Consider the following 9795-nt stretch of genomic DNA (forward strand, 5'->3'; position numbering starts at 1 on the left):
CGCGGGCCGGCTCGGGCCCAGATCTGGCCCGGGCGGGCCTGGCGGCGGCGCGCGGAGGGAACGACAGCGGCAGGGACACATGGCGCATGGGGATTGGCTGAGGGGGCGGCGGCGGACGTGTCCGGTGCTGGGTGGACGTGTCCGGCGCGCGGAGGGAGAAGGGGCTAGGGTTTGGACCCGGGATTTCGGAGGGAAGGCTAATATATAGGTAGAGGGAGCTAGGAGAGTCCAAATGAGGAGCGATTTTCGGCCACGCGATCATGATCGAACGACCAAGAGCATGGAGGGGAGTTAGATGGGTTTGGGCCAGTTTGGAAGGGGTGTTGGGCTGCAAGGAGAGGGGGACTTTACGGTTACCCGGTTAACCGTTGGAGTACCAAACGACCTCCAAATGGCACGAAACTTGACAGGCGGTCTACCGGTGCTATACCAAGGCCACTTGGCAAGCCTCGGGCCATTCCGAGAAAGTTTAACACCCGCACATGAAAAGAGAGAAGAGGGGGATGCCGGAGGGCATAGGAGCGCCGGATTGCAAAACGGACAACGGGGAAAAGGCTCGGATGCATAAGACGAACACGTATGCAAAATGAAATGCACATGATGACATGATAAAGTGCAACACGCAAGCAAATGACATGGCAACGACGGCGAATAACTGGCGGACACCTGGCGCATCGAATCCGGGGCGTTACACGGTGACGCGGGCACGGATCCAACGCGGATCTGGTCCTGTGGGCGTGGGCTCGGCCTCCCCGAGTCAGCCGTCAGGTCTCGATGGGGGCTTCTCCTTGTTGGGGTCTGGCATCGGTGGCCTGGATCGTCCTGATCCCGACAAGGATGGCGGCGGTCCGTGCACGAGAGATGGAGGTTCTTTGAACAGATCTGGGTCAAAACCTGCCATCGGCTATTGCCAAAGCCGGCGGTGGCGGCGCTATCTGCGTCGTTCCCTTCCTGAAGGCATCGTCGTGGAGAAGTTCATGGCCACTCTCTGCTACCTTCAAGGGAAACCCTAGACCAGTAGGTCGGATGACGGCGGCTCTCTGGTGTCGTTTCCCTCTTGGGGGCATCATTTTTGAAGGTGCACACGGGCTCGAGGGATCGGAGGACGACTTTTTTGGTGGAGCGGGGCTTCATCTTACACATTGTTGGGGATGGATCTCGGCAGCATGGTGCTGTGGAGACTCATCGTCCGATGCGCGGAGATGGACTCGTGCAGGAGGAGGATGTTGTCTGGTGTCATGGTGGCGTCGATGACAGTGAAGCTTGGCAAAGCCAGTGCGTTAGTTTGCTCTGAAGATGGATTGGTGGAAGATGGCGATGACGACACATGAGAGTGAGTCGGACCGGTTTGTGCCCCAAGCCCAGTGTGTGGCTTGGTTGGGGCCTCTGGCTTTAGATGTTAGGCTTTTGTGCGATGTCTGTTTGGTATTAGGCTCGGACTATCGGCACCGCTTCATCATTTGGATAGAGGTAGCGACAAATGTTGCCAAGATGGTGGCTTCAGACTACCTGATGTACTACTTTGTATAAGGTCTCTGTGAATAATCAATAAAATGGCTGCATGCATTGCCCAGATGCGGAGGCCGGGGGTAATCCTCCTTTTCAAAAGGAAAAAAAGAAAATCATTTGTTCTAACACTTGTCACAACATTATCGTACATGTCCTTGATGAGGGTAATATACGTTGTTGGGACTTTGTGTTTCTCCAAGCCCACCACATGACATTCCGCGGCATCCTATCATAGGCCTTCTCAAAGTCAATGAACACCATATGCAGGTCCTTCTCTTACTCCTTGTATCTCTCCGTAAGTTTTCGTACCAACAAAATGGCTTCCATGGTCGACCTCCCATGCATGAAACCAAACTGATTTTTTTTCACGCTTGTCGTTCTTTTTAAGCGGTGCTCAGTGACTCTCTCCCATAGCTTCATTGTATGGCTCATCAGCTTAATTCCACGGTAATTAGTACAACTTTGAACACCCCTCTTGTTCTTGAATATTGGTAATAATATACTCCGCCTTCATTTTCTCTTTCTAAAGAGGGTGTAAGGTACTATCCATAGGCTAAGGCGAAGCTTAAAACATCCTCTTTTTTTTTATTCCTGCTGCCATATCCAAAGCCTCCATGCATCCCGTCAAAACCTGCGTTAGATGTACCCACGTGGCTATTGAGGTCTCCTCCTATGAAAAGCTTCTCGCCAATAGGTACTCTCCTAACCATGTCCCCCAAGCCTTCCTAGATTCCCTCATGGTGCTCTCATTGTGGCCTACTTGCGTGGCATAAGCCCTGATAACAGTGCGGACTAAGTTCCTAGCTGTCAGGACCCCGACTCAATGGCACACCGATCTAGCATGTAACACCTCATATCACTTTGCGGCCTCACGCATGGTATTTCCACGGATGTCGCCTTACCAGGCCTGGGACCGTTTGCGCCTTTTGGCACACGTATATGACAGTGTCGCTAGCATCCATATGACAAGGAGCCCGGGCTGACATGGCTAGTCGTGAACCCAAAGTGGCACTAACTTACAGGGACAGACATACATGACCCAGCAACGAACGTGTCGGTCATCAGCGAGTGAATCCGGGCTGTAGCAACTGGGCTAGCAGGACTCCAGAGAATCTGGGCTGTAGCAGGCTAACAGGACTCCGGTAGACACCGCGTGACATTTCCCCGAAGGGACAGACACAGGAACGAAGAAGGACACATGCCGGCCAGCCTAAGTGTTCCGGAGCAGTAGCAAGCTACCAGGGCTCGGTGGAAGCACTAGGAGATATTTCTCGATAAGAGAGGCTACCAAGGATAAACAACTAGATAGTCAGATCCCACACATACCAAGCATTTCAAAACATACACACAATATGCTCGATATGTGCAAATACAACATGGCATCACAACATGACTCTACAACTCAAGTATTTTATTCAATAGGCTCCGAGGAGCGAGATATTACAAACATGGGTCTCTCGACCCAGCATTCAGAGCATACAAGGAAAAAACACAAGCGGAAGCTTTAATATGTCTAGGTACAGACATCTATAAATGAAAAAGGCTGAGAAGCCTGACTATCTACCAGATCCTGCCGAGGGCACAAGATCGTAGCTGAGGTAACAAGCTAAACGTCGAAGTCCACGCGGAACTACTAATGAGACTGAAGTCCCTCTGCAAAAACATAAAATAGGCAAACGTGAGTACAAATGTACCCAGCAAGACTTACATCAGAACTATCTACATATGCATCATTATCAACAAAGGGATGGTGGGGTTTAACTGCAGCAAGCCAGCTTTGACTCGGTGGCTATCCTGAATTACGACTGCAAGTAACTTTTTTGAGGTGGCGCACACGAGTCCACATATTCACCATATCAATACACCACTATGGATCCGCTCCCGTCTCCCTACGAGAACGCCATCCATAGCACTCACGCTTATCTTGCGCATTTTAGAGTATCCACTTTCACTTGTCTATGAACTGTACAGGCAACCCAGAAGTCCTTTACCGCGGACACGGCTATTCGAATAGATCATATTAACCCTGCAGGGGTGTACTTCTTCACACACGTTCTCGCCACTTACCGTCATGTACACGTCATGTATCTCGGCAACCTTCAAGCGGAAGCCTGGCGAGGGAGTCGGCCACGACCTGACTAACCACACAAGTCTCTAGTCCAGGTTTATCGCCTATTCGGGTTCCATCCGCAAGGAGATCCGGCCGGGGTGTCGCTCACGGCCCCAAACGATGTGTGCAGGGTTCCCAAGTCCACCATCCGGGTGCCACTTGGTACACCGGGCCACTGTGCCTAGTCTGTCCCAAGCCCACTTGTACCGGGTGCCACTTGGTAGACTACTAACACTACCTACAAACACCAGAAACTAGTTGCAACTCCTGGACAGAGATCAGGTTGATTAATAAGTCGAGAGGGGCACTTAAGCATTCCAATGCGTGGTAGTAGATGTTCATGGATCACAAACACAGAACTCAGTTCCTGAGGACGGCTTCAATGAGACAACCCACCATGTACTCCTACATGGCCTCTCACCGCTACCTTTATCAAATCATGTTCACACACTTAGCTCACACACAGTAGGACATGTTTACACACCTCCAATTCATCCCCGATGAATCAGACCTGACACAACTCTAAGCAATAGCAGGCATGACAAACAAGCATGAATGAGTAGGCACATCAGGGCTCAAACAACTCCTACTCATGCTAGTGGGTTTTATCTATTTACTGTGGCAATGACAGGTCATGCAGAGGATAAAGGGGTTCAACTACCGCAACAAGTAACAGTTGTATTGTTGTTGTCCTAATGCAGTAAAATAGAGCAGGAGCGAGAGAGTGAGATTGTATCGGAATGAACAGGGGGGGTTTTGCTTGCCTGACACTTCTGAAGATAATATATCTCTTCATCGGTGTCATCGATCTCATTGTCAGAACCATGTCTATCGAGAGGGGACAAACACCGGCAAACAAGGAATAACACAATCAATGCAATGCACAATATGATGCATGATCATGACATGGCAATATGCTGTGATTTGAGCTAATGCAACTAGCAACAGCTTAAATGAAGTTGGTTTGAATACAAGATTCAAATTCAAACTCCATATGTGATTATTCAAATGCCATTTAATTGATTTGACCTAAACAGTGAACAAAAGTTGTTCTAACATGCATGAAAATGGTACAGATGGATAAATTGGATTTTTCTGATCATTTTTCATATATAAATTATTTCATTCTGAGCTACGGTTGATTTTATATGATTTTTAGAAGTTTTGGGCATTTTTTGAAAATAATAAATCATTTAAAATTTATTTAAATTCCAGAAAGGAATTATTGCGTCAGCATGACCTCACAGTGATGTCAGCAGGTCAACGGCTCGGTCCAGGTCAAACCTGACATGCGGGGTCCACATGTCAGTGACACGGTTAACTAACAGAGTTAATTAAAATTAAACTAAACCTAGTCTAGATTAGTTAAGGCCTGGGCCCACATGTCAGTGTCAGTAGGGGTAATTAGTACTAACTAAACTAGTTAGGGGCGGGGCCCACATGTATTGACCCCAGGGAGGTCAAACCCCGGGTCGAACGGGTCAAACTCGCCGGCGTTGAGCCGCCGGCGAGGTCAGCGGCGGCGAGGAGCTTCGGAAAAGCTCCATAGAGCACGGCTGGATGCGCTGGAGGCAGATCTAGGATGCTGGCAGCGCGGCGCGTCGGATGGTGGTGGTCTCCGGGCCTAGAATGGCCTGTAGCGTCGCCGGTGACGACCATAGCGGCGGCCGGAGCTCGAGCGAGCTCGGGGTCGGGGCTACGGCGTGCAAAAGGTTGAACTGAAGCTCCCGCGAGGCTCTACGTGTTGCTGCGAAGCGTTTGGACGCACTGGCGTGACCAAATGGTCGTCGGAGCTACGCCGGCGACAAGCTCGGGCGGCGGTGGTTCTCGGTCTCGATGAACGCGGCGGCTAGAGGACGGGAAAGATGCAGGAAAGAGAGGGGAAATGCAGCGGAGCTCACCGGGAGGTCGTTGAGCAGGTCAGCATGCTTGGGGACGGCTCGGAGGCGACAAGATCACGACGGCGATCTCGGGTGCCCGAGGAGGAAGACGAGGGCGAAGACGGCTCCACAGGGCGTTCGGGCTCGTGCAGCTCGGTGAAGAGGAAGAAGACGTCGACGCGGGCCTCGGGGACGGGTCGAGGGAGCACGGCAATGGCGGTGAGCGCGCGGACAGCGAGCGGCGGCTGCGGCTGCGCTCGGGTGGGTGCGCGCGAGAGGAACAGGGGAGGGGAGAGAGAGAGCAGCAAGTGAGGGAGAGGGGACAGGGGCCTCGGGCGTCTCCGTGGCGCTGGTAGAAGGCCCGGGGCTCCCAGGTGGAAGCAGGAGGTGGCCGGGGGCTCTCGGGCGCGCGCCACGCCTCGCCTCTGCCTTCTGGCAGAGGTGGGAGATGACTGGCAATGGGGCCAGTGGGCTGGCCCTATACAGTGGTGGGCGGGCCTCTCTGGTGGCTGCACAGGTGAGGCCAGGTAAGTAACAGGTACTCCCTCCTTCTCTGTTTTTTATTTTAATTATTGTTTTCTATTTATTTCAATCTGTTTTGATTTAGTTCAAGCACTAAACCATTTTTGTTTCTTCCAATAATTTTTGCAGGGACTAAAAGGAATATTCTAGAGCCCCTCACAAAATATCAGAATTATTGAAGCACTAAAAATATATATAACATATATTTGCTCCAACTCAAATACAATATGTGTTATTTCAAAAATCCAAAATGTCATGGAAAAATGTGCATCATCTCTGGTTACTGTTTCCAGCATTTCAAAAAATGATGAACATTTTTGAAAGCCATTTTGGGTTCACTAAAAATATTTTAGTTGAACCTATTGAATTCCTTTGATGCTAGGGTTTGAAACAATCCCCATTTCAAATTTAAGAGAAACTTAAACATGATGCAACACAAGACTAGCTAACCCAGAGCAGGCCAGAACTAGGGATGTGACACCAACGACAAGCTTGACCAGGATAATCCGGTCCCCTTGCCCCTTGATGGCTACCACTCCATACTTGAGGCTCGATGCCTACTCCATTTCTGTTTGTAGTTGTCCCCGTGTACCACAACTTGAAGCCGGTATCCTCTACCTCCTACGCCTTGTGTCCCTTCCATTTGGTTTCTTCGACACATAGGATGTCAACATCTCTCCTCACCGTTGCATCCACTAATTCCCGTAACTTACACTCCCTACATTTCAGCTATCTATGCGGATCCTGCTAGGCTTGGCTAGCTGTCTTGCTCTTCGCACTTGTCGAGCCAAATGCGAAGACCCTTGCTCATTTTTTCACTACACCCGGGCGTCGATATAGCGTGCCACTAAGGATGCGACGACATGATGCTCACTTATCACCGTATCCAGATCAAGATAAGGTGCACCACCAAGGGGGTGACGGCCCGGGCCTTGCCATTTAACATTACACCCGGGTTCCGATATGGCGTCTCGCTAAGAGGGTTACGCCCCAACGGTGTTCTTCTAGGTTTCATCTTCATAAGAGTGGCTGCGTTTTGACTTTGGCTCGCCAAGCCTATCACAATCCTCCTTAACCCAGGCTTGGGACCGGCTACACTGAGACAACATAGGTGGAGTTGCATGCATCCATGAATAAGCTATAATAATTTTCACCAAATTTGGGGTAAGACATGCACAAGTCTCTTGCTAAGTTGCTAGTTGGCAATTTGCCATCAGAACACCTCAACTCCCTTGGTTGCAATGGATGATTCAGTGACACAACTCTTATTTAATCCATCTTCCTTATCTTTTATATCTAAGTAGTTAGCCCCCACTAACTATTTCTCTCAACATGCAAGCATGCCACATCATCGCACAACATGCATGAGAAAAGGCCCACCTCCACTACCATATGTCTCTCAGCATGCAAGCATGCCACTTCATCATGAAACATGCATGGAAAAAGACTCATCTCAACATGCAAACATACATGAGAATTTTCATTCTATTATGTTATTTATATTTAATACACATTTTAAAACTATATAGTACTCAAACATAATAAATTATATGTATTTTCAGTTCCGGCCTTTCATATTGTTACTTCAAATATTCATGTTTCATACAACGAATCACATTTAAATATGTTGCAAAATATTTCCGCAACAACGTGCGGGGTATCATCTAGTTCTATAGAACAGGGGTGTTAATATTAGGGTTGTTCTATGTTGCTATTCCTGTCCGCTTGAAAATCTGGTACAAGTTCCTTGCAAAATGTGAACTGTTTTGGTGATTGTGCAGTGCTACATCCAATAGTATATTGGACAAAGCAATAGATGCAGAAGATGAACAGCATCACGACTTTCTTAGACTGGTAAGGCTGTATCCTTCAGTGATGTTATGACACCGATCAAGCCATACTTCTATTAGAAATTTTTAGTAGCACTGACAATATTCCTGTTGGTGTTGTTCATTTATCATTCAGGACCATGTCGAGGGGTATCATGAACTCTCCGCAAAGACAAAAATCTTCTTCTCCACGTCCGTGGGCATTTGGGATGCTGACTTTTTCGTCAAGGTCGATGATGATGTGCATGTGAACTTAGGTGCATTTTATTTCTTTGATGTTATTGCCTTCTTTCAGAAAAAAAAACCCACTTCTGTTTATCACCTTACTGGTACGCTGCACATGGAAAAACAGGAATGCTTGCCACTACCCTTGCGAGGCATAAAGCGAAACCAAGAACTTATATTGGCTGCATGAAGTCAGGCCCAGTTCTGGCTGACAAGTAATGTTAACTAGACTGTCTTGCAATTAAATTCTAGCTTTGGGGTACAAACTACGCTTGAACCTGCTCTTGTCATGTAGGAATCTGAAGTACCATGAACCTGAGGCCTGGAAATTTGGGGAGGATGGAAACAAGTATTTTCGCCATGCTACTGGACAGATATATGCTATCTCAAAAGATCTTGCGACCTATATCTCAATAAATCAGTATGTTCCATTGATGGTCATGTCATAAAATGGTCCTCCAGATAAAAATGAAGTCAATCTGATGATGCCTTTTGATTTTGTCAGACCTATCTTACACAAGTATGCGAACGAAGATGTATCACTTGGGTCATGGTTTATCGGGTTAGAGGTTAATCATATTGATGAAAGGAACATGTGCTGCGGAACTCCACCAGGTCTGCCTCCTCACCTCAAAAAACACTTATCCTATACTTCTTTAACCTCTTATAATTGGGCATTGACATCTCTGCAGACTGTGAGTGGAAAGGGCAAGCTGGCAATATCTGCGTGGCATCCTTTGATTGGAGCTGCAGCGGCATATGCAAGTCCGTCGAGAGACTCAAGGATGTACATGCTCGATGCGGCGAAGGCGATTCTTCTGTTTGGAGTGATCTAATCTAGCTAATACCCTCCCTGGCGTAAATATGTAGCATCCTCAGTAAACCCTGACGATCGTGCCTCAGTGGCTACAACTGAAATGACCGAAATTGCACAACAGGTCCGCAGATGGACTATATTTCTGGTAGTTCGGTCTGAGGCAACACATGTAGTGTAGATGATACTTGTTCAGTCGTTGAGAGATCTCAGTAGATGGGAATTGCTTTGTGCCATCACCTGTGACGTCAGTAGTGTTAGAAGAGAGACCAAAGCGAGCGAGTTACACAGCTGCTGTGTACCACAGATTAGGGGAAAACATCTACTGCAAATTTTGATCAATTCTTTTGATGTCGGTTCTTTTTGTTATCCTTTGCAGGAACACCTGAAAATAGGATTCAATCCTCAATTTTGTCTTGAAAATTCAATGCAACATACCGTAAAAAAGCAACATATTTTTGAAGGCAGGAGTATCGCGTCGACACACTCTGCCTGTGTCGATGAATTAAGATCCGCCGATCTTATGCTCGGGAGGTTACCGTGGAATAATGTACAAATGGGGGTTGTGTATGAAGGGTCCTCCTAGGTGACGAATGTGACACAGTAGTTTCAAGAAGATTTAGGCCCCCGATGGATAATAGCCCTTCGTCTTTTCTACCTTATCTTTATGGTTTACTAGATGCTGGGGCGCGTCGGAGCCGTGCATGTGCATATGTGTTTTCCTTTCCGAGAGTACGCCTTAGCTGTACCATAGCTTGAAGGTCAACTTTCAGTGTGGCATGGGTTCCTCTGTGGGGGGGGGGGGGGGGGGGGGGGGGTGAATGGGAGATTTTTAAAAATTCCTCTGTGGGGGTGGTTGGGGTGGGGGGTGAATGGGAGATTTTTAGAAATTCATCAAACTCTTCA

At 48.2% G+C, this 9795-nt stretch overlaps 1 protein-coding gene across 1 annotated transcript in view; it reads left to right on the forward strand.

Moving 5' to 3' along the window:
- Window positions 1–9253, forward strand: part of LOC123137144 (beta-1,3-galactosyltransferase 7) — a 30913-nt gene extending 21660 nt beyond the window's left edge. Inside the window, exons 6-11 of the mRNA XM_044556754.1 lie at window positions 7803–7875; window positions 7987–8107; window positions 8203–8290; window positions 8371–8496; window positions 8581–8690; window positions 8768–9253. Of these exons, the coding sequence (XP_044412689.1) occupies window positions 7803–7875; window positions 7987–8107; window positions 8203–8290; window positions 8371–8496; window positions 8581–8690; window positions 8768–8916 (667 nt within the window). The 3' untranslated portion in view covers window positions 8917–9253. The remainder of the gene's footprint in view (window positions 1–7802; window positions 7876–7986; window positions 8108–8202; window positions 8291–8370; window positions 8497–8580; window positions 8691–8767) is intronic.
- The last annotated feature ends 542 nt before the right edge of the window (window positions 9254–9795 follow it).

This window comes from Triticum aestivum, chromosome 6B (assembly GCF_018294505.1).
Source record: "Triticum aestivum cultivar Chinese Spring chromosome 6B, IWGSC CS RefSeq v2.1, whole genome shotgun sequence".
Classification (NCBI taxonomy): Eukaryota; Viridiplantae; Streptophyta; class Magnoliopsida; order Poales; family Poaceae; genus Triticum; species Triticum aestivum.